General features: G+C 43.4%; 2 protein-coding genes across 4 annotated transcripts in view; one reads left to right on the top strand and one right to left on the bottom strand.

Moving 5' to 3' along the window:
• Positions 1-25,582, top strand: part of stx8 (syntaxin 8) — a 173,944-nt gene that overhangs the window by 142,101 nt on the left and 6,261 nt on the right. The window lies entirely within an intron of this gene.
• ntn1a (netrin 1a) overlaps positions 17,116-25,582 on the bottom strand; it is a 230,546-nt gene continuing 222,079 nt past the window's right edge. Inside the window, exon 7 of the mRNA XM_055654207.1 lies at positions 17,116-17,153. Coding sequence (XP_055510182.1) covers positions 17,131-17,153 — 23 coding nt within the window. The 3' untranslated portion in view covers positions 17,116-17,130. The remainder of the gene's footprint in view (positions 17,154-25,582) is intronic.

The raw sequence follows: 25,582 nt of genomic DNA on the forward strand, positions 1-25,582 counted from the left end.
GAGATTGAGCAACTGTCCATATGGTGCCAGCGCAATAACCTGGTCCACAACACCAGCAAAACCAAGGAACTGATTGTGGACTTTGGTAGGAGTAGGATGGGGACCCACAGTCCTGTTTATATCAGCGGGTCGATGGTTGAAAGGGTCAAGAGCTTCAAATTCCTGGGCGTGCACATCTCTGAAGATCTTTCCTGGTCCGAGAACTCTGATGCAATTATTAAGAAAGCACATCAGCGCCTCTATTTCCTGAGAAGATTATGGAGAGTCGGTTTGTCAAGGAGGACTCTCTCTAACTTCTACAGGTGCACAGTAGAGAGCATGCTGACCGGTTGCATCGTGGCTTGGTTCGGCAATTTGAGCGTCCTGGAGAGAAAAAGACTACAAAAAATAGTAAACACTGCCCAGTCCATCATCGGCTCTGACCTTCCTTCCATCGAGGGGATTTATCGCAGTCGCTGCCTCAAAAAGGCCGGCAGTATCATCAAGGACCCACACCATCCTGGCCACACACTCATCTCCCTGCTACCTTCAGGAGCCTGAAGACTGCAACGACCAGGTTCAGGAATAGCTACTTCCCCACAGCAATCAGGCTATTACACTTGGCTCGGACAAAACTCTGAACATTAATAACCCATTATCTGTTATTTGCACTTTATCAGTTTATTTATTCATGTGTGTATATATTTATATAATGGTATATGGACACACTGATCTGTTTTGTAGTCAATGCCTACTATGTTCTACGGCACTCAAATACACCTGGACCATTTCCGACACTTCCCTTCCATTCCTTGACCTCACTATCTCCATTGCAGGTGATAGACTTCTGACCGACATACACTATAAACCCACTGACTCCCATGGCTATCTGGACTACACTTCTTCCCACCCTGCTTCCTGTAAGGACTCCATCCCCTACTCCCAATTCCTCCGTCTACGCTGCATCTGCTCCACGGATGAGGCGTTCCACACCGGTACATCCGAAATTTCCTCATTAGTCAGGGACCGGGGGTTCCCCTCCTCCACCATAAATGAGGCTCGCACCAGGGTCTCTTCCATACCCCACAACACTGCTCTCTCTCCCCATCCCCCCCCTCTCAACAAGGGCCGAGTCCCCCTAGTCCTCACCTTTCACCCCACCAGCCGTCACATACAAAAAGTAATCCTCCGTCAGTTTCGCCACCTCCAACGTGACCCCACCACTCGCCACATCTTCCCATCTCCGCCCATATCTGCCTTCTGCAAAGACCGCTCCCTCCACAAGTCCCTTGTCAATTCTTCCCTTCCCCTCTCGGTCCACCCCCTCCCCGGGCACTTTCCTTGGCCACACACTTGTCCCTTTACCTCTCCCTCGACTACCGTTCAAGGACCCAAGCAATCGTTCCAGGTGCGAAGAGGTTTTACCTGCATCTCTTCCAACCTCATACTATTGCGTCCGCTGCTCTAGATGTCAGCAGACGGTGACCAAGCGGAGGTTGGGCGATCGTTTCGCCGAACACCCTCCGCTCGGTCCGCAATCTGAGGTGGCTCAGCACTTCAACTCCCCCCACCGCCGACCTCTCTGTCCTGGGCTATTACACTTGGCTTGGACAAAAACTCTGGAGGAACAGCATGAAATCGAACCCATATTTTGTTATCCTTGTTGCTGTCTCCTCCCCTTCCTCAGCCCCCCTGCTGTCTCCTCCCATCCCCCAGCCGTCGGGCTACTCCTCCTTTTCCCTTTCTTGTCCCCACCCACCCCCGCCCCCGATCAGTCTGAAGAAGGGTTTTGGCCCGAAACGTTGCCTATTTCCTTCGCTCCATAGATGCTGCTGCACCCGCTGAGTTTCTCCAGCTTTTTTGTGTAACCTACTATGTTCTGTTGTGCTGAAGCAAAGCAAGAATTTCATTGTCCTATCAGGGACACGTGACAATAAACTCACTTGAACTTGAACATGTTGATAAACAGCAAAACAAAGTTTCCAACAGTGATGGAAAGACTGGGTGCCAAGAGCTCTCTTATACCTGCATTAAGGAGGCATTTAAACACACCTGAGCAATTACAAACACCTGTGAAGCCATGTGTCCCAAACATTATGGTGGCCTGTAAAAGGGGGGGACTATGTATGAACACATCTCTAATTTCTACATGGTGAAACCAAAATGTATAAAAATACCTTTTAATAAAATCTGACCATGTGCACTTTAACCCCATGTGATTTTTTTCTATTTCAAATCTCAAATTGTGGAGTACAGAGGCAAATAAATAAATGATGGGTCTTTGTCCCAAACATTATGGAGGCCACTGTAAGTGTTATCCCATGTTCTCATCCATTTCCAACACACCAGGGGCAGAGACCAATTAATCTACAAACCCACACAACTTTGGGATGTGGGAGGAAAGTGGAGCACTGTTTCAACAATTTATCAAACCTTTTTTGTTATATATTATCTCTGTGTACTGTGTTTACAGGTCTGTTACACTGCTGCAAGTAAGGATTGCATTGTTCTGTTGTCGGTACATATGACAATTAAACACTCTCGACTCTTTTCTCTTGAAATGCCTGGTTAAAATGTAGCAATGCGAAACAATGGAAAAATGTTCCTTTTCATATATCAGTTTTGATTTCAGTTTTTTAATGCCAAAGAAAGCAATTTTGTGTTACCTATTTTCAAGGCCATCCTTGTTATTGTCATTTCATGCCTGTGCAGTAAACAAATTCTGCCGTGCACTGCGAATCGTAAGTGCATAATTTCATTTTCAGCAGAATTATCTTCTTTGCTCTGTCCTGACTATTAACCCAAAAGGTTTAATGAATCCATTACTCTGAGTAATTTCCTTTCGCCAAAAGAAATCACTGATGCAAGCAGTTAGCTTAATGAGTATAGATGAGTTATTGAGTAAGGTTTGATATTTTCATTAAATAATCCAGCGATTTGATTTGTATGTCTCATCAGCAAATGCTTTCCTCCGTCCATTTTAAGAACACACGTCTTAATTTTCTTTTGGTGCATTAAGTAAATATAGAAGGATTGTAAAAGATCCCGTGGAGAGCCTCTGGTACATAAACTATGATAATTATGAGCTTTTAAAATGCATGCATATTGCGCAGAAAATAATCTAAATTGATCCTTTATGTGTTGAACACCACCTGTAAATTGTCAGCGGAGAAATTAAATAGATCTCCTGCTTATTTCAATCAAATCAATGATTGCCAATAGCTTTGTATCAGGATGGAAATGAAAACATATTTTAAATTGATTAAGGAATCTTGCATATAATGATGATTCCTGACACATTCCTGATTCCTACAAGATGCCCCAAGGTAAATTATTTCAGCATATGGAAATTTACTTTGGAATTCTGTTGAATATGCGTTTAGAAAATGGAATGTACAATATGTAAACACCTCTAACAACAATGAAAATGCATTGAAGATGCTTTAGGAAGAAGAGGAAAATCAGTTAGTCCAAATTCTGTCCATTCAGCCTGCTGTCTTTATTGACTGAGTGAAATCTTACCTTTTTACCATATTCCCCTAACTACATCCATCTCTGCAAATCTCCCATCTTCCTTTTGATTCATCTGTGACCCTATTGAGTTGTTTTCTCCGGGTGCTCCGGTTTCCTCCCACTCTCCAAAGACGAACAAGTCTGAAGGTTAATTGGCTTCTGTAAAATTGTAAATTATCCCTAGTATGTAGGATCGTGTTAATGCACAAGGTGATCTTTGGATTGCTTTCCATGCTGCATCTCCCAAGCAATCATTCAGAATAATGAATTTAAAAACTCAGGCTATTGCTTCAAAGTATATGTTTAATGAGGTCAGATGACATAATTTTAAACTGCTTTCTGATAGTTTTTTTAATGCTCAGAGTAATGAACGCTTGGAATAATCTGTTTTTAAGGTAGTAATAACAAAAACAATGACATTCAGGATTCCAAATAGTATGATCTCAGAGTTTAAAGAACCAGAGGGATTTGCTTGTACACTGGAAGAACTTTGTTCTTCCCTCACCGCTATTTTATGTCGATTGATACGATAGGTTCAGAGGGATATGGGCCAGATGCAGGCAGGTGGGACTAGTGTAGATGGGGCATGTTGGTTACCATGGGCAAGTTGAGCCGAAGGGCCTGTTTCCACACTGTATGACTTTATGATCGATTGAATGATAGCATTGAGCCATGTCCTTTGGCTGACTGTGTCCATACGGACCATCGATCACCCATTCACACTAGTTCTATGTTATCACACTCCCAACACACTGAGGGAATTTTACAGAGGCCAATTAACTACAAACCCCACATATCTTTGGGATGTGGGAGGAAACCAGACCACACGAAACAAAAAAAACCCATGTGATCACAGGGGGATCGTGCAAACTCTATACAGACTGCATGCACGGTCAGAATGCATATCAGAGGTCCGTTCAAGAGTTTGATAGCAACCGGGAAGAAGCTATGTTTGAATCCAGTGGTACGTGCTTTTGCGCTCTTGTATTGTTTGTCTTATGGGAGAGGCGAGGAGTGTGCGTTTGAGTGGTCCTTGATTATGTTGGCTGCCTTCTCTTCCTATAAACTTCATACTCGATTTCTCATTGCTAACATTTACAAGTTTGCAGCTGTGATAACAGTGGACCCTGGGCAATATATTTAAATACCTATGGTAAGTACTGTTCCATTGCGGCTGTCTGCAAAATTTGGATCAATATGACTGGACTTTGCAGGGGCAAGGCATGTAGTAGCATGTATTGGTTAGTTATGTCCTTCAACCACTAATAAAGTTGCTGAAATTATAAAATGAAACTAGCACAGGAAGGGAAACAGGGCAACTGGGCCCAAGTGAATTGGTAATCAACAAGGTACCTTAATTATTGTGATTTATTGATTGTGAATTAAGCATAGAATGATTGAGAACAGGGCGGACTGAAGAGGACAAATGAAAAGGAAAATAAATACAAATTTGATATTTCACAACCTCCCCAAAATCCTTGAAGAATAATGCCCCTGTCCCACTTAGGAAACCTGAGCGGAAACCTCTGGAGACTTTGCGTCCCACCCAAGGTTTCCGTGCGGTTCCCGTGCGGTTCCCGGAGGTTTTTGTCAGTCTCCCTACCTGCTTCCACTACCTGCAACCTCCGGCATCCACCCGCAACCTCCGGGAACCGCACGGAAACCTTGGGTGGGGCGCAAAGTCTCCAGAGGTTTCCGTTCAGGTTTCCTAAGTGGGACAGGGGCATAAGGATCCACAATTATAACAGAAAAGTCACAAAGTTCTAGTGTAACTCAGCGGGTCAAGCAGCATCTCTGGAGAACATGGATAAGCACCTTTGTGGGTTGCGACCATTTCTTCAGAAGATGTCACCTAAATATGTCTGTAAAGAAAGGTTGCCTATCCATGTTCCCCAGAGATGCCGCCTGACCTGCTGAGTTATTCCAGCACTTTGTGTTTTTTTTTGCTGAACCAGCATCTGCAGTTCTTTGTGTCCACAATTACAACAGATCACTTTCAATGGCACAGAAGCCTACTGTTAATACTAAGCATACCCTTGTAGCGATACTAATGTTTGGACACAAGACAAAACTTTATACTTTACACTTAATGGAGAGTTAATGGGAGAATTCTGTAGACTTTAGAGATACAGCGTTGAAACAGGTCCTTCAACCAACCAAGTCCCCGCTGACCAGCGATCACCCGATATACTAGCACTATCCAACACACTAGGGACAATGTTTACACAAGCCAATTAACTTACAAACCTGCACGTCCTTGGAGTGTGGGAGGAAACCAAAGCATCCGGAGAAAACACACGTTACCACAGGGAGAACGTACAAATTCCGTGCAGACAGCACCCATGGTCAGGATCGAACCCAGATCTCTGGTGCTGTAAGGCAGCAACACTACCGCTGTGCCGCTGTGCCACATTCACAGAAAGCACAGTGACCCAAGGCAAAACAGAGTTTTCACAAAACTAGTGTTGGGGCAGTGTATCTCAGAGATAACATAGTTATCAGTATTTGACGGGGCACTAGTTCATACACAAAGTTTCTGTACCATTCAAACATATTTCATACCGATTGTAATGAGCCATTCCAATATTTTGTTTGTAATTTCTGGACATTCATTGAATGAAGAAAGATTATTCTTCTGAGTTTGTTATTTAAACCCTTTTTGGTGGAATATTTCAGGGAGTGCCTTGTTTCACCAGTCAACCATGATGTTCAAAATGGAAAGCTGTTCTACTTTTATGTACTGCTGTTTCCTCGTAATCATATGTTTACACATCAAGAGTTTAATCGAGATGTGCGGTGCATTTATCACACATTTGGAAAACAAAATAGTTTTAGAAAATGTGTGTTGTTAACTATTAACAGAGAGCATCTGATTTGGTTGTAATGGACCATGAACACATTACTGAATGCAAAACATATGCTGTCAGAAAAGAGGTTTGTGATACTCCAGTAATTTACCAATTAAGTATTCATGATTTTTACGATGGGAGATGTATATTTTGTGTGCAGTTGCATGTTCTTCTTCTTCTTTCGTGTGGCGTGCACAGCCTAAAGTTGTTGGACAACTTTTTCTATTTGATCTTCCGTTTGTGCACGTCGAGTCGATTGCATTAGTCGAAACAGGGCGGACCACGTGAAGGTTGCAATCTTCCACCCCAGTTGCATGTTAAAGGCATATAACATAAAATGTTTCTTGTATTTATTCACCGCACGTACAGCTGTTCACTTAATTTCTTGGTTTCTTTTTGTGATCAGTTTAATGTGGCTCCACTATTATGTAATGAATTACGTTGGACCACTTTACCAATTTAATTTGCTGTCAACATCACAATTGAAGATCACCTCGGAACTGTAATGGTAGCATAACAAATAATGAACCAAAGCACATTTGGCCCACATAATCATTTTGGTTATGTTGGTGCCGTAATTAATAATTACTGATGCCCGAGCTTAATTTCACATACAGTATAGTTAGTGATGCCAAACTGAATCAAACTGAGCAAATTATATTGAGCACAAGCTTTACTGCTGAAGAAAATTGTGTGATTTAATAGAACTTTAGATGTCTTCCAAAAAGTGAAATATTCCAAGGCATTAGAGATAGGATTTGGTATGCATTTTGCATGTTTTCCAGGTCCAAAGCTAGCACTATGAAGTTAATTACTGCTATTTGGCAACCCATGCCACAAATACTGCCAGAATGGAGAGTATTGCGTACAGTTTGGGTCTGCCCCATTACAAGAAGCATGTGGAGGCTTTGGAGAGCGTGCAGAAGAGGTTTACCAGTATGCCGCCTGGATTAGGATAGCATTAGCTACATTGGATATACTTGGATTGGTTTCTTTCGGATGCCGGAGGTTGAGGGGAGACCAGAAAGAAGTCTATTAAATTATGAGAGGCATTGATAGAGTAGACAGTCAGAACCTTGTTTCCCGAGGGTGGAAATGTCAAAAACTAGAGGGCATAGCTTTAAGGTGTAAGGGGCAAAGTTTAAAGGACTTGCTGCTTATCTGATGTGGGTTCCTGCTTTTCTGTTCACTGTGCTCCTTTGTGCTGAAACAAGTTGTACCAGCGCTGTGAAAACCTGCTTCTTCATCGATTGCCCACGGACAATAGGGCAGCACAGTGGTGCAGCTTGTAGAGCTGCTGCCTCAGTGCTAGAGACCCAGGTTCAATCCTCACCTCCGGTGCTGTCCGTGAGGCGTTTGCACGTTTTCCTTGAGACTGCGTGGGTTTCCTCCAGGTGCTCCAGTTTCCTCCCACATCCCAGAAGCGTACGGGTTAGCAGGTTAATTTGGCCTCTGTAAATTGCCCCTCTTGTGCAGGGAGTGGGTGAGATAGTGGAGTATCATAGAACCCATGTGGATGGGTGATTGATGGTCGGCGTAGGCTTGGTGGCCGAAGGGACCGTTTCCATACTGTAATCTTTCAATTTACAACGCACCCACACACGCCACTGAAAATCTTGGAAGTGCCAACTGTGATGTGTATTTTGACACCACATTGCACGTGTGTAGCCTTCTAAGCATAATGAACAAGATGTTCAGAGGAACCCAGCAGGAAAATTACAGACTTGCTTCAGTTTGCATGGTCTCTGGCTCTCATTAATGATAATTTTACATAGAACTTGGACCACATTGTGCATAAAACCACGTTACTATGCAATGCCAGTACTAGGCAAGGTTTAGACATTCATGTTAAAGCATTTTGTGGCTGCAGACGATGAGAAAAACCACATGGCTTACTGATATCTGATTTTTTTTTTGTGTAGTTGTATTATTGTTTTGCTCAAATTTAATCTTTTGCCCTTGTGTATTTCTGTGAAAATTGAACTTCAGTTGCAGATAAAGTTGATTTACATTCAGTGGAATAATCGATGGATAATCACCTTTGTGCGATTCTACTACCGATGCCAATATTTTTTCCAAGTCTACAGCTGCATTTGAGTTGATAAGTGAACAGTGTCAGCAAGGACAGAGTGTCTATTAAAAGACTGTTATAGAAAACGATTGTGAATTATCTCATTCATTATGGCTGGGAGCAAATACTGAAGCAGAGAACTGTGTGAACTGGAGTAAACCAGTGAGTTGTAGCTGAGAATAATTTGACTACAAAATACAGTGACTTTAAATCAGAAATGAATTGGTGGCAATTCACATATACAACGGCACAGTGGCACAGCAGATAGGGTGGCTGCCTCACAGCGCTAGAGACGGGTTTGATCCTGACCTTGGGTGCTGTCTGTTTGAAGTTTTTACGTTTTCCTTGTGTCCGTGTGTGTTTTCTCCGGGTGCTCCGATTTCGTCCGACATGCTAAGGACATGCTGGTTTGTAAACATAGAAACATAGAAACATAGAAATTAGGTGCAGGAGTAGGCCATTCGGCCCTTCGAGCCTGCACCGCCATTTAATATGATCATGGCTGATCATCCAACTCAGTATCCCGTACCTGCCTTTTCTCCATACCCTCTGATCCCCTTGGCCACAAGGGCCACATCTAACTCCCTCTTAAATATAGCCAATGAACTGGCCTCAACTACCCTCTGTGGCAGAGAGTTCCAGAGATTCACCACTCTCTGTGTGAAAAAAGTTCTCCTCATCTCGGTTTTAAAGGATTTCCCCTTTATCCTTAAGCTGTGACCCCTTGTCCTGGACTTCCCCAACATCGGAAACAATCTTCCTGCATCTAGCCTGTCCAACCCCTTAAGAATTTTGTAGGTTAATTGGCCCCTGTAATCTGCCCCTCGTGTGTAGGGAGTGGATGAGAAAATGGGTAACATAACAGGTGGTTGGCGTGGAATCAATGCGTCAAAGAGCCTATTTCCATGCTGCATCTTAATGCTGCATCTTAATGCTGCCCCCAATGTCACATCAAAGCAATGGCTTCATTGACAGCATCAAAGTAGAGATGGTTGCAAACTTCAATTTCCTCGGAGTAAATATCACCAGTAAATTGTCCTGGACCAGCCATATCGAAGCATGGCCAAGAAAACACACCACGCCTCTACTTCCTTAGAAGACTTCGAAAGTTCAGCGTGGCTATAACAACTCTCACCAACTCCTCCAGCTGTACTTTAGAAAGAAATGTATTAGCATGCATCACAGCATAGTTTGGGAACAGCTCCATCCAAGGCTGCAAGAAATTGCAGAGAATTGTGGGCGCAGCCCAGACCATCATGTAAACCAACCTCCCTTCTATTGACTCCATCTGCACTTTATGCTGCCTCAGCAAGGCCACCAACATAATCAAGGACCAGTCTCACCCCGGTCCTCCCCTCTCCCATCAGACAAAAGGTACAGAAATTTGAAAAGGCATTCCTCCAGGTTCAGGGACAGTTTCTTCCCTGGTGTTATCGGGCAACTGAACCGTTCTCTCACCAACTAAGGACAGGTCATGACCTCTCATCTACCTCATCGGAGACCTTGGAACTATCTTTAATCAGACTTTACTGGACATTATCTTGTACTAAACGTTATTCCCTTTATCCTGTATCTGTACACTGTGGAATGGCCTGATTGTAATCATGTATAGTCTATTCGCTGACTGAATAGCACACAACAAAAAGCTTTTCATGGTAACTCAGTACATGTGACGCTAAACTTAAAGTAAACTTTAAACTGAACTAAAACTTGATTGATTGATTTGTTTGTAAGATTGGAGTGTGAGGTTGCCTGGAAGTGGAGGGTTCCAGGCAGTGCTGGTGTTTATGTTTGGATAGTTAGGTGGGATCTACCACTAAAACAGGCCCTACAGCCCACCAAGTCCATGCCAACCATCGATCACCCCTTCACTCCAATTCTATGTGTAGATGATGGTTTAAACCAAAGATGGACACAAAAAGAGTAACTCAGCGGGACAGGCAGCATCTTTGGAGAGAAGGAATGGGTGATGTTTTGGGTCGAGACCCTTCCTCAGACTAGTCAGGGGAAAGGGAAATGAGAGATATAGACGATGATGTAGAGAGATAAAGAACAATGAATGAAAGTATGCAAAAAAGGTAATGATGATAAAGGAAACAGGCCAGTGTTAGCTGTGTGTTGAGTGAAAGCGAGAAGCTGATGCAACTTGGGTGTGAAGGATAGAGAGTGCGGGAATGTCGGGGTTACTTGGAGTTAGAGAAATCAATATTCATACCACGGGCTGTAAGCTGCCCAAGTGAAAAATGAGATTCTGTTCCTCCAATTTGTGTTTAGCCTCACTCTGACAATGGAGACTGAGGGCAGAAAGGTCAGTGTGGGAATGGGAAGAAGAATTAAAGTGGTAAGGAGATCTGGTGGACTGAGCGAAGGTCCAGTGAAACGATCGCCCAGTCTATGTTTGGTCTCGCTGATGTATAAGAGTCCACATCTTGAACAACAGATACATTAAATGAGGTTGGGGGAGGCACAAGTGAACCTTTGCCTAACCTGAAAGGATTGTCGGGTTATTTGGACAAAGTCAAGGGAGGAGGTATAGGGACAGGTGTTGCATCTCCTGCGGTTGCAGGGGAAGGTACCTAGGGAGGGGGTGGTGGTTTGGGTGGGAAGGGATGAGTTAACCACGGTCTCTGCAGAAGGCAGAAAGGGGGTGGTGATGGGAAGATGTGACGTGGTGGGATCCCGTTGGAGGTGGTGAAAATGTAGGAGGATTATGTGTTGTATGCGGTGGCTGATGGGGTGAAAGGTGAGGACTTGGGGAACTCTGTCTCCGTTGCAATTAGGGAGAGGGGGGAGCAAGGGCGGAGCTGTGGGTTACCGAGGAGACATGAGTGAGGGCCTTATAGAAACATAGAAACATAGAATTTAGGTGCAGGAGTAGGCCATTCGGCCCTTCGAGCCTGCACCGCCATTCAATATGATCATGGCTGATCATCCAACTCAGTATCCCGTACCTGCCTTCTCTCCATACCCCCTGATCCCCTTAGCCACAAGGGCCACATCTAACTCCCTCTTAAATATAGCCAATGAACTGGCCTCAACTACCCTCTGTGGCAGAGAGTTCCAGAGATTCACCACTCTCTGTGTGAAAAAAGTTATTCTCATCTCGGTTTTAAAGGATTTCCCCCTTATCCTTAAGCTGTGACCCCTTGTCCTGGACTTCCCTAACATCGGGAACAATCTTCCTGCATCTAGCCTGTCCAACCCCTTAAGAATTTTGTAAGTTTCTATAAGATCCCCTCTCAATCTCCTAAATTCTAGAGAGTATAAACCAAGTCTCCCATCTATGATGGGAGAGGGGAACCCCCTTTCCCTAAAGAATGAGGACACCTCGGATGTCCTGGTATGGAACACTTCATCTTGGGCGCAGATGTGGCGTAGATGGAGGAATTGGGAGTAGCGGATCGTACTAGAGGCAATTTAAAGAGGCCAATTATTCCTGCAAACCCGCAATTCTTCAGGATGTGAGAGGAAACCAGAGCACCTGGAAGAAACAGCGAAAGAAATAGCGAAATTGGGGAATTGTAAAGATGGTTGAACCCCATATTATTGTGCAGCTCAACTCTGGACCACAGGGTCGCTGATGCAAAGAGCAGCTTCTATTTGCCTGGAGAATGATGCTGCCAATTCCATTAACAATTTACATATTGATACACGAGCTGGCCTTTTGAAAATGATCCTTTTCCTAAAGATGTGTTTTTGAGATTATTCTGGCAGAACTTGGCTCTAATGTTCAAAATTGACAACAGTTCAAGCAAACAAGTACAATATTGTCAGTTGTTAAACCAGTTATTGTATCTCGTCCACTGTACAATTGAGGGCTGAAGTAGGGGTGTGGTAATTCTAACCATGATATTACTATGGTGACTGTATTCACAGGGGAAACTCTTTCTCACTAAATTAGCCACTCATCAATGTCAGCTGAACCCTGTAAATCCACCTGCTTATACATGCTCGCTGTACACTTGAGCAGTGTGGACCTATGTATTTTGTATGTACATGTGTGAGCAAATAATATACATCATATAATATCCAGGCAACACAGTGGTGCAGGTGGTAGTGCTGATAGGGCTGTCATGGTGGCGCAGCGGTAGAGTTGCTGCCTTACAGCGAATGCAGCGCTGGAGACCCGAGTTCGATCCCGACTATGGGTGCTGTCTGTACTGAGTTTGGACATTCTCCCCGTGATCTGCGTCGGTTTCCTCCCACACTCCAAAGACGTTCAGGTTTGGCTTGGTAAATATAAAAATTGTCCCTAGTGGGTGTAGGACAGTGTTAATGTGCGGGGATCGCTGGTCAACGCGGACCCGGTGGGCTGAAGGGCCTGTTTCCGCACTGTATCTCTAAACTAAACTAAATCTCACATTGCCAGAAAAATAATTTATATACATGACAAATAAAAGGAGCTCCAAAGATTCACGATGCTGAGGCCAAAACATTTCACCTCATCTCTGCTGAACAAGAGAAACTCATGCTTTTTTAACAGGGATCAATAGCTTGAAGAAAAATGCAGTTCTCAAGCATCGCCACTCCATTCCCTCCACTCCAGCTCCTCCAGCACTTTGTGTTTTGCTCACGATTCCAGTATCTGCAGTTCCTTGTGTCTCCATCGTTCAGTGAACACCATATCAACCCCTGAAGGCCAGAGAGTCAAGGAAGAAGGAGCCGCTGGCAATGACAGACACGAGGAGTGGGCTGGTAGGAGAGGGACCAGGGTATTGTCTCCATCTCAATCCCATTGTCCTGTCTTCTCCCCATAATCTTTGACACCCTTACGCATTAACATCATTCTTCAAATGAGAAAAAGACTATATGCAGTTTCACGTACCCAAACAACATGAATGGGACCTTAAATCATGATTCTGAAACCATGAACATTATTGCCCAATGACTGAGAGGGTAATGTACGAGGACTGTTGTAATATCAAAGGTGTTATGTGTATAAGATGTCAGATCAATGTTTATGTACCTTCTCAGGACAAGTAAGGTCTTGTATCACTGCAGAGATATAGCTAACAATCACATGTATTCCAGTATCATCAAAAATAAATAAAAACTGATAATGTTGGAAATACATTGTTTTTGTTTTAGCGATACAGCGTGGAAACAGGCTCATCGACTCCATGCCAACCAACATTCACCCCATTCTCTAGTTCTATCCGACACTCTAGGGACAATGTACAGAAGCCATTGACCTACAAACTTTCTTTGGAATATGTAAGGAAACTGGAGCACCCGGAGAAAACCCACGTGGTCACAGAGAGAACGTGCAAATTCTGTTCAGGCAACACCCGTAGTCAGGATCGAACCCGGGTCCCTGGTGCTGTAAGGCAGCAACTTTACCGCTGTTCAACTGTGTCGCCCGGTAGTTTTGTTGCCCCATGGTATTATACTTGAAAAATTAACTATTTGTAGACCAGTTGAGACAGTTTTAAAATGTTTCTAATTACCTGGGTCATTTGAAAACAGTTGAGAACGATTTAACTGATTATAAATATGAAAACATTAAAAAAACATGCTACTATTAATTTAGATAAGTACATAAAGCAGCTAAACTTGCCTTTTTAATGGAAGCTGGCAACCACATCCAGAGGAACAGGGCCATGTAAAGTGCATCAATAATGGAGTGTCTGTAATGGGAGAGTCTAGGACCAGAGGGCACAGCCTCAGAATAAAATGACGTACCTTTAGAATGGAGATGAGGAAAAATGTCTTTAGCCAGAGGGTGGTGAATCTGTGGAATTAATTCTTCCTGACAGCGGAGGCCAAGTCAGTGGGTATTTTTAAAGTGAGATCGATGGTTCTTGATTAGTAAGGGTGTCAAAGGTTACAGCGGGTCGGCAAATGAATGGGGTTGAGTGGAAAAATAGATCAGCCATGATCGAATGGCATAGTAATTCGATGGGCTGAATGGCTTCATTCTGCTCCATTTTCTTACGGTCTTACTGCAAAGTTGTCCTTTGCTAATCTTCTGTAATGCTAAATCCTTATAACAAATTTTACATTATAATCTGCAATAAGCATAATGTGATTGTATTGTAAATTCCCACCACTTTAGTGGATTAGCACAACTGTAAATTTAGAATATAACCATATAACCATTACAGCACGGAAACGGGTCATCTTGGCCCTTCAAGTCCGTGCCGAACACTTATTTTCCCCCTAGTCCCATCTACCTGCACTCAAACCCTCCATTCCTTTCCCGTCCATATACCTATCAAATTTATTTTTAAACGATAAAATCAAACCTGCCTGAATGAAAGAATGAAAACGTTAGTTCAAGAATTATGAGTTTCATAGGTATTTATATTTACAAAATAGAGATATTGTTAAAAAATCTAAATTTTAAAAAGGATTTGTTTCCACATTGTTAACATAAACATTTGTTAACTAGTTTCTACATAAACTAAAAAATCTTTGGTAAAATGTTACCTATCAACTCTGAGCTTAGTATAATGATTACCAAGCAGTATAATGTAATACTACTGTAGTTAATGTGAGATTCCAATATGCCATTTTGCTTCAGAGCGTCAAAACGTAGCTCTGAGTGGAAAACTGTAAGTGAAAGCCTGTAATCTTTATAACTTGAGGTCTCATATATAACCAGGTTGTTGTTCAGGGATGAAGCATTTCTCCAGTGTAAGGATCAGGGGTCACTTCGGGCACCAGAACCAATTTCACACATGCCTTAACAACTGGTTAAAGACCACAATTTCCAGAAACATTGAACCAGATCCCAAATCCTTGCAAAGATTTTAGTTTAGTTTAGTTTATTGTCACATGTACCAAGGTACAGTGCAAAACCTTTTGTTGCATGAAATACTATACATGATTACAATCAAGCATCCACAGTGTACAAATACTGGATAAGGGGAATAACGTATAGTGCCAGATAAAGTCCGATTAAAGATAGTCTGAGGGTCCCCAATGAGGTAGATAGCAGCCCAGTAGCTCAAGAAAATAATTTGTAACGAAAAATTGCACTTAACGTTTAATTTTAACATGGATCAGCATTCGTTCTTGTTATTCAGCTCAATTTTGAGCAGCTCAGTGGCACAGCTGGTAGAGCCGCAGCCTCGCCATGCCAGAGACTAGGGTTTGATCCTGACCTCGGTTGCTGTCTGTGTGGAGTTTGCACGTGTTCCCTGTAACCACGTGGGTTTCCTCCCGATTCTCCCGTTTCCTTCCCCATCCCAAAGACATGCAGGTTTGTAGGTTAATTGGCCTCTGTAAATTGCCTCTAGTTTGTAGGGAATGGTTACATAGAGCTGGTATGAACAGGTGTTTGATAGTCAGCGTGAACTCGGTGGGTTATGGGGCCTGTTTCCATGCCATGTTGTCAAACAGGTCTCTGGTGGCATGATTTAGCGAAAGGAGAAGAAGGACAAGGCCAACTAAAACTCTCCACCTTTTATGAAGATCATGACTGGACAACCACAAATCCACTATTCCTGCACTATCTCAATATCCCTTGTTTCCTTGGAGCACAAAATGCTGGAGTAACTCAGCAGATCAGGAAGCATCTCCGGTGCACATAATTAGGTGACATTTCATGTTGGGACCTTACGTCAGACCCAAAGTGTCACCTATCTATGTCCTCCAAAGATGCTGCCTGACCCACTGAGTTACTCCAGCACTTTGTGTTCTACAAAAAAAACTCCAGCATTTGCCATTCCTTGTGTCTCTTTGTTGGTCAGGGATAGTAATTTGGCTCTTAAACACACGTTAAAAAATATCTACTTGGTTGTAGATAAAAGTATTGTTATTTGGTGGAGACACGTTATTTAATCCTGGTAGTCAGCATCAGAATAACGGGCGGGAAATTATCTGACAAACAACAAAATGCTGGAGGAACTCAGCGGGTCAGGTAACATCTGTGGAAGGAATGGACAAATGATGTCCTGACCCAGACATGATAGAAGTATATAAAATCATAAGCAAAGATGGGGTAGGCAGTCCGAATATTTTTCTGAGGGCGGACCTGTCGAGATTAGAAATGAGAGGGGCAAAGTTTAAGGGAGATGTGCAGGGCAACTTTTTAAACGCTGAGAGTTGTGTGTGTCTGGAACGCACTGCCAGGGGAGGCATTGGAGGCAGATACCAAAGAGGTATTTAAGTAGGTTTTAGATAGGAACATGGATATGGTGGGATATGGATCAAAGATCCTATAGCGAGCAAGATAGATCACTCGACGAAAAAGACGTAGTACGGTCATGGGCAGACTCATGGGTAATTTTCGGCCCCATTTCCGTAACCGGTTTCCCTCTCCGCACCAAAGATCCCGTAGCGGAGCAAAGATACTAGTGCGGAGACGGAAGCCGGTTACGGAAACATCCTCGTAAAAATAAAAGTTCTTTGGTAAAAAATCTTCTCCTCATTTTCAGAATTATAATTTATTAACACAAACTGTTCCCCCGCAACCTTGATTACACTGTCAGTTGGGTCGGGTCGGGTTACTGAAATGGATGAAAAAAAGGCCCACGTTCCGCTCCGTGGCGTACTACACATCGGCCCATTGCATTTAGAAGGAGTGGTCTACCTTGCTCCGCTATAGGATCTTTGATATAGACCACATGCAGGAAGAGGAGATTAGTTTATCTTGGCACCATGTTTGGGACAAACATTGTGGGACAAAGGATATATTCCTGTGTTGTACTTTTCTATGTTCTATGTATTCCCACCACAGATGCTCCACTGAGTTCCTCAGTATTCCTCAAGATTTCAGCATTGCAGTTTCTTGTGTCCTGTGAAAAACGTGGATGTGATTTAAAACTTTGTGAAGCTGCGAAAGGCAGAAGAAACAGTTGCAGAAGTAGTCACGTTATTGTCACATGTCCTCAGAAACAGCAAAATACTTAGCTTTTTGCATACAATCCAGTACATTCTTACTGTACATAAACACAATCCTACATAACTAAGAGTGCAATAGTTGAGTAGATATCTTCTGAGGCAGTACACAAAGGGTCGCCATGTTTCCAGCGCCATCTTGTAGCCTTCAAGTATCAAATACTTAAAAATGTTGAGTCTTAACTTAGCCTTAAAAACCCGTTGTCATGGCAGCGGCACTGGGTTGATGTTGCAGGCAATATACTCCTTCCACTCAATAGACAATAGACAATAGGTGCAGGAGGCCATTCGTCCTTCAAGCCAGCCCGGCCATTCACTGTGATCATGGCTGATCATCCACAATCAGTACACCGTCTTGCCTTCTCCCCATATCCCATGAATCTGCTATCTTTAACAGCTCTATCAAACTCTCTCTTAAAAGCATTCAGAGAATTGGCGTCCACAAGCAAGCAGGAGATGTGTTTTGCAATCCCCAGTTCTTATAAAGCGTACGAATCTTTAAACTCATCTGCCTCTCACATGCATGCATCAGCGTAAATATAATGCATCAATATATAGAGGAAGATATAATTTGATGGGGTTTTTTGGCGTCAACTTGACTGAAAAATGCCTGTAATCATGCCATTATATATTCAATGTGGTGACTGTTAATGTACCATCAACTTGCATTAAATATTTACCTTGCAGCTAACATGGGCTTAGATATTTATGTGACTTAACATGAACACAATTGCAGTTCTTGCCGAAAATCAACCAGCATTGCACATTCAGGCTCAACAAATCTGTGGATTATTAACAAGTGATCAATCTACATCGGGTGTTAATCCTTTACTTTAAGAAATACTAGACTAAGTGGGACACTTTGGGTCCCATGTTCACACGCGAGGGCTGGCTCCCCAATGGAATATTCCACCCCTCCACCAATTTCAATATTGATGGCCAGGCAGGGGGGGGGGGGGGGGGGGGGGCTTTCTGGAGCATTAGTATGGGTGTTGTGGGCTGAAGGGACTGGTTTCCAGAGGGTTAGTATGGACATTGTGTGCCGAATGGATTCTTGGGCTGGCAGCTCAGTCACTCAGACCTGGTGGGCTGGCAACTCAGTCACTCAAGGCTGGTGGGCTGGCAGCTCAGTCTCGCAGGCCTGGTGGGCTGGCAGCTCAGTCACTCCGGGCTGGTGGGCTGGCAGCTCAGTCACTCAGGGCTAGTGGGCTGGCAGATCAGTCACTCAGGGATGGTGGGCTGGTAGTTCACTCACGGCTATTCCTTGAAATTCTATTTCAAGCAGAGTGCAGGCCACCAAATTCAATTTCATAGCATTTCAAGCACAGTGCAGGCCACCAAATTCAATTTCATAGCATTTCAATCAGAGTGGCCACCAAACTCAATTTCATAGCATTTCAGGCAGAGTGCAGGCCACCAAATTCAATTTCTTAGCATTTCAGGCAGAGTGCAGGCCACAAAATTCAATTTCATGGCATTTCAAGCAGAGTGCAGACCACCAAATTCAATTTCATAGCATTTCAAGCAGAGTGCAGGCCATCAAATTGCCAAACAACTCATTGCATTGTCATTAAGGGCTAACAAATCATTTATTGCAAGTACATTGCAGACTCACAGTTCAGTTGATTCACAGCTTAGAATCACAGTTGTGGGCTCTCCCTCACAATCTTCCAGAGTGACTGACTCACATCCAGGCACCTGGGGTTTTATAGTCCTGCACCCCCCCCCCCCCCCCCACCCCACCACCTTCATCGTGGTGATTGACAGGCAAGTTGACCAATCAGCTGATCTCAAGATTTTTTAAACACTCATAACCTTTTTATTTTTCATCGATCGGAAAAAACCTCGGGGCTGTCTCAGCGGAGGAGGACTGAGATGGCCAAAAATCATAGCGATATATGGTAGCGTTTTTTCTAAAATCAATATACAGCGCAGACAGGAAGTGGCCAAGATGAGACTTTTAGTTATATAGATGATACCAAAACGGTTTTAAATAATTCTATACAATTTCAAAATAGTCCACCCTGAAGGAATATATATATAGAGGACAAAACATAGGAAAGGATTATGAGTGCATTCAGACATCTTATCTTCTTATATCTATAACAACAGACAGAGACCATTCAGCCCAATGAGACAATGCCAGCTCTCAGGGGAGCTATATCAATAGTCCCCTTCCACCTCTCCTTATTCTACTGCACCTTTTTCCTCTCATTCTCCTCTGATTATTTTTTACCACAGCTTCTTCCAGCAACCATCAGGTGCTAGAACACTGCACATCACTGTTTAGGAGGATGAGGGGGTGAACCTCATTAAGACTTTTAACCAAATAGTGAAAGGCCTGGATAAAGTGGATACGGAGAGGATGTGGTCACTAGTATGAGAGTTCAGGACCAGAGGGCATAGCCTCAGAATAAAAGGAAGTACCTTTAAAAAGGAGATGAAGAGGAAATTCTTTATTCAGAGGGTGGTAAATCTGTGAAATTCATTGCCACAGAAGGCTGTGGAGGCTAAATCAACAAATATTTTTAAGGCAGATTCTTGATTAATAAGGGAGTCAAGGGTTATGGGGAGAAGGCAGGAGAATGGTGTTGAGAGGGAAAGATAGATCAGCCATGATTGAAGGGCGGAGTAGACTCGATGGGTCGAATGGCCTAATTCTGCTATTATGACATTAACCTCAGCGACTATAATCTTCTCAGTTCAGTTTAGTTTGTTGTCACGTGTACCGAGGTACATTGAAAAGCTTTTTGTAGCTTGCTAACCAGTCAGCAGAAAAATAGTACAATCAATCCATTTACAGTGTAGAATAGCGGAGTAGACTCGATGGGCCGAATGGCCTAATTCTGATATTATGACATTAACCTCAGCGACTATAATCTTTCCAGTTCAGTTTAGTTATCACGTGTACCGAGGTACTCCAACATTCCCTAAGGCTGATCTTCCACTGTAGAGCCCCTTTCCAATTCTATTCCCATATCCTTTTGATCAGTCCCATGTTAAGGGGTTGTCCCACTATGGCGAGTTTATCTGCGAGTTTAGGAGAGTTTGCGCTTGGCACAAGCCCGCAGCATGGTTGACACATGGTCGCAGGTGGTTACTGGTAAGTTTCCTTCATGGTCGAGAGGGGTTCCTGCATAGTGGTTACTACTCACGGCCTCAGTTTGGTCTTAACATTTTCTGTGAGTAAAAATTGATCGGCATGGAAAAAATGCCTGGGAAGGCAGTCCATCTAGGAGAGGGAAAACTGCCTTCACTGCCTTGCGGCCATATCCAGTAATGGAAAAGGCTCCTGGAGTAAACCTCAAGAAAATCTGGAGTCGGAGCCCCTAAGGCAGTTTGTCGTTGTCTACAACCTCGCTCTGGCAGCTCTTGTGATGGCGCTGGTGCCAGACTGTAACGGCTCTGCTGTTCCTTTGGATCGATCAGCGACGTGGAGAGGGAGGACGTGCTGCATGCTGCAACAGCCTGTCCTCCATATGACATCGCCAAGGCTTGCATCCGACCACACAAACCTGCAAACTAGGATATCATGACCGGCGGGGAGGGGGGCTACTACTCTCTACATAGTTGAAGGAGGTCGTAGGACATGTTCTACTTAGTCGAAGGATGCCAAATATTTCAGCGATACAACAGGACCATGACACTCCTACACTCGCAAATAAACTTGCCATAGTGGGACAGGCCCTTTAGTTCTGTAGGAGGGTCCCAACCAAATACATAATCTGCCCATTCCCTCTATAGATGCTGCATGACCCGCTGAGTTCCTCCAGCTCTTTGTGTTTTCATCAACATTCCAGCATCTGCAGAAGGCACAAACTTCATATAGACAGCACCTGTAGTCAGAACCGAACCTGGGTCCCTCACAGCAGCTTCATAATTGATTTTAAAAAAAAGTAGCTGCAGAATATGTGCAGTTTGTGAAATTCTCTCTAATTCCGCATCATCCTTCAGTTTGTTCAGTGCAGATGAGGAGATTTTACTTTTTAATCCCTAACTGTCAGAGCAAAAACAAAGGGAATCAATTTGACCAAAACTGCATGACCTGTTTACTGTTGGAAAAGCTGCTTCTGTTTTGAAATGTTTCGTAAAATGAAGCCCACTTAAGGTTTTGACTTTTTTTTTGGCCAAATTGCTGCCTGTTGTTTTGCAGAGAATGAAATGAAAAGTGGGTGGGTGTTGGAAGGAATAAACACTCTCAACTGTATTAGTGAAGGTTGTTAGAGCTCGATGGTGGTGGCATGATTTTTTATTTTATATAACAACTGTTTGCAATGATTTGACAGGCCCTGCTGAGTGCTGAGTGGGTGTGTGAGTTCATTTGTTGTGTGAGTGGGCAGAGGTACTGATTCGATGGTCAAGATATTTTATTTTAGTGAAATGGTAAAATGACTGCTGATATCATTGCTGTATTTTGAAAAGCAAATAACTTATGGGGAGCTTTTGCACTGTGCTAAATTGCATTGCTACATACAACCCCTTAAAGCACTGAAAAATGCAGATATCTTTATTTGGATAGGTGGTGGTTCAATCTTTGTCGACAAACCTGTGGAATTTATGAGGTTGCCAGAAGCACTGGTAAAATACCCGTATATCTTTGTCATCTCATAAGAATTAATATTCTTAACTGTGGGAGTTTTAGACAGAAATTTATAAGTTAAAAATATTAACAAGTGGCACAGTAGCGCAGTGGTAGAGTTGCTGCCTTACAACCCCAGAGATCTGGGTTCGATCCTGACTACGGGTGTGGTCCGTACAGAGTTTGTCCAGACCGTGTGGGATTTGTACAAGACACAAGTTGTGCCCTTTTTATTCAAGGACTTCTCATTGACTGTGACTGGAATTTTCTGTAAACATAAATATAACTAGGGTGGCACATGTTGGCACAGTGGCAAAGTGCCAGAGACTGATCCTGACTGTGGGCGCTGCCTCTACGGTGTTTGTACGTTCTCCCAGTGACCGCGTGAGTTTCGTCCGGGTGGTACGGTTTCCTCCCACGCTCCAAAAACGGACAGGTTTGTAGGTTAATTGGCTTTGGTAAAATTGTAAATTGTCCCGATATATGTAAATCTGGCCGATAAATCCCCAGGGCCAGATAGGCTGCATCCCAGAGTACATAAGGAAGTAGCCGCAGAAATAGTGGATGCATTAGTGATAATTTTTCAAAACTCTTTAGATTCTGGAGTAGTTCCTGAGGATTGGTGGGTAGCTAACGTAACCCCACTTTTTAAAAAATGAGGGAAAGAGAAAACGGGGAATTACAGACCAGTTAGTCTAACATCGGTAGTGGGGAAACTGCTAGAATCAGTTATTAAAGATGGGATAGCAGCACATTTGGAAAGTGGTGAAATTATTGGACAAAGTCAGCATGGATTTATGAAAGGTAAATCATGTCTGACGAATCTTATAGAGTTTTTCGAGGATGTAACTAGTAGAGTGGATAAGGGAGAACCAGTGGATGTGTTATATCTGGACTTTCAGAAGGCTTTCGACAAGGTCCCACATAAGAGATTAGTATACAAACCTAAAGCACACGGTATTGGGGGTTCAGTATTGATGTGGATAGAGAACTGGCTGGCAGACAGGCAGCAAAGAAGAGTAAACGGGTCCTTTTCACAATAGCAGGCAGTGACTAGTGGGGTACCGCAAGGCTCAGTGCTGGGACCCCAGCTATTTACAATATATATTAATGATTTGGAGGAGGGAATTGAATGCAACATCTCCATATTTGCGGATGACACGAAGCTGGGGGGCAGTGTTAGCTGCGAGGAGGATGCTAGGAGGCTGCAAGGTGACTTGAATAGGCTGGGTGAGTGGGCAAATGCATGGCAGATGCAGTATAATGTGGATAAATGTGAGGTTATCCACTTTGGTGGCAAAAACAGGAAAGTAGACTATTATCTGAATGGTGGCCAATTGGGAAAAGGGGAGATGCAACAAGACCTGGGTGTCATGGTACACCAGTCATTAAAAGTAGGCATGCAGGTGCAGCAGGCAGTGAAGAAAGCGAATGGTATGTTAGTATTCATAGGAAAAGGATTTGAGTATCAGAGCAGGGAGGTTCTACTGCAGTTGTACAGGGTCTTGGTGAGACCACACCTGGAGTATTGCATACAGTTTTGGTCTCCTAATCTGAGAAAGACATTCTTGCCATAGAGGGAGTACAGAGAAGGTGCACCAGACTGATTCCTGGGACGTCAGGACTTTCATATGAAGAAAGACTGGATAAGCTCGGCTTGTACTCGCTAGAATTTAGAAGATTGAGGGGGGATCTTATAGAAACTTACAAAATTCTTAAGGGATTGGACAGGCTAGAAGCAGGAAGATTGTTCCCGATGTTAGGGAAGTCCAGAACAAGGGGTCACAGTTTAAGGATAAGGGGAAAATCTTTTAGGACCGAGATGAGGAAAACATTTTTCACACAGAGAGTGGTGAATCTGTGGAATTCTCTGCCATAGAAGGTAGTTGAGGCCAGTTCATTGGCTATATTTAAGAGGGAGTTAGATGTGGCCCTTGTGGCTAAAGGGATCAGGGGGTATGGAGAGAAGGCAGGTACGGGATACTGAGTTGGATGATCAGCCATGATCATATTGAATGGCGGTGCAGGCTTGAAGGGCCGGATGGCCTACTCCTGCGCCTATTTTCTATGTTTCTATGCCCCTAATGTGCAGGATAGTGCTGGGGTGATCACTGGTGGTCTGGATGGGCCGAAGGGCGTGTTTCCACACTGTATCTCTAAAAGAAATCTAGTAAGAAAGATCACATGGAATCACTGAAATGTACAACATTGAGAAAGAAGCTAGTTGGGGTGCAGGAGGCTGAGGTGATCTTATAGAAGTGTGAGGGGAATAGACAGGTCTCTTTTTTCCCAGGACCAAAAAATAGAGAGTACAGGGATCACATTTGGACTATTGCATATAACGTTGGACACTATTTAAAAATCAACACATTTGCCATTTGTGGGAGTGTAATAATAATAATAATAATAATAATAATAATAATGTTTATTTATATAGCACTTTTCAACAAAACCAATATTTGAACCAAAGTGCTTTACAGAGATTGATTAAATTAATTGAACAGATCAAATGTCAATAAATCCATACAAAACAAAAAAGAGAAAAAGAAAAAAAAAGACACAGAACAGTACACTATAGAAATCAACATGAAACGTCCCTCCACAGCAGAATTCACTGTGAGGGAAGGCACTAAAAATATCCAGTTCTCCCCCTCATAGTCCACCCGAGGTCGGGGCCTATATCTGGCCTCCTCAGCCAACCCGATAATGATCTGGTTTATTTTTATCGAGAGCGACCCCTTGATCCACGGAGTCCAGACCGACCATCGATCATTCACACTGGTTCTATGTTATCCACTTTCTCATCAACTTCCTATACATAAGGTGCAATTTTTACAGAGCTTACAAACCCCGCACGTCTTTGTAATATATGAAAGGAAATTGGAGCACCCAGAGGAAACCCACAGTCACAGGGAGAATGGGCGAACTCCACATAGACAGCACCCATAGTCAGGATTGAACCTGTGTCTCTGGCGCTGTAAGACAGCAGCTCTCTACCACAATTTGTATTGGATGATAACAAAGCTTAGGAAATGATAATAGTTTGAAGAATCCAAGACCTGACAAAGTTTCTTTCAAAAACACTGATTCCAGATTCGTAAAACATAAATCAGTACAGCACAAGAACGGGCCCTTCGGCCCACAATGTCTGTACTAAAGATTATGGCAAAACCATCTCTTAGATGCCTGCTGACATACTGCATTACAGCATGGTATGGCAGCTGCACCATGGCAGACAGGGAGAGGCTTCAGAGGGTAACCAGGACAGCGCAGAGGATCATTGGTTGCCCTCTCCCCTCCCTGATGGACATCTACACCTCCCGCTGCCTTAGCAGGGCAAAGAAGATCACCAAAGACAGCTCCCATCCTGCGTTTGGACTGTTCGACCTGCTGCCCTCTGGAAGGCGCTATAGGTGCATCAAATCCAGGACAAACAGACTCAGGAATAGCTGCTTCCCGAGAATTATATCTACCATAAATTCAAATCCACACATGCACTGACTACACCGCCCAACACGGACTTCCATCTGTATATATGTATATATGTATGTAGCGCCGTAGAATTTGTGCACCTATTCCCCCCCCCATCTCCCTTCTGTTTTGTTTTTCTGCTTCTTGTTTTTTGTGTAAAATTGTATGTATGCACTGAGTACGAGCAGCTTTCAGTTTCACTGTACATGTATAGTGACAATAAATGGCATATCTATCTATATCTTATCTGCCTGCACATAATCTATATCCCTGCAT

Source organism: Leucoraja erinacea, chromosome 23, assembly GCF_028641065.1.
Source record: "Leucoraja erinacea ecotype New England chromosome 23, Leri_hhj_1, whole genome shotgun sequence".
Taxonomy (NCBI): domain Eukaryota; kingdom Metazoa; phylum Chordata; class Chondrichthyes; order Rajiformes; family Rajidae; genus Leucoraja; species Leucoraja erinaceus.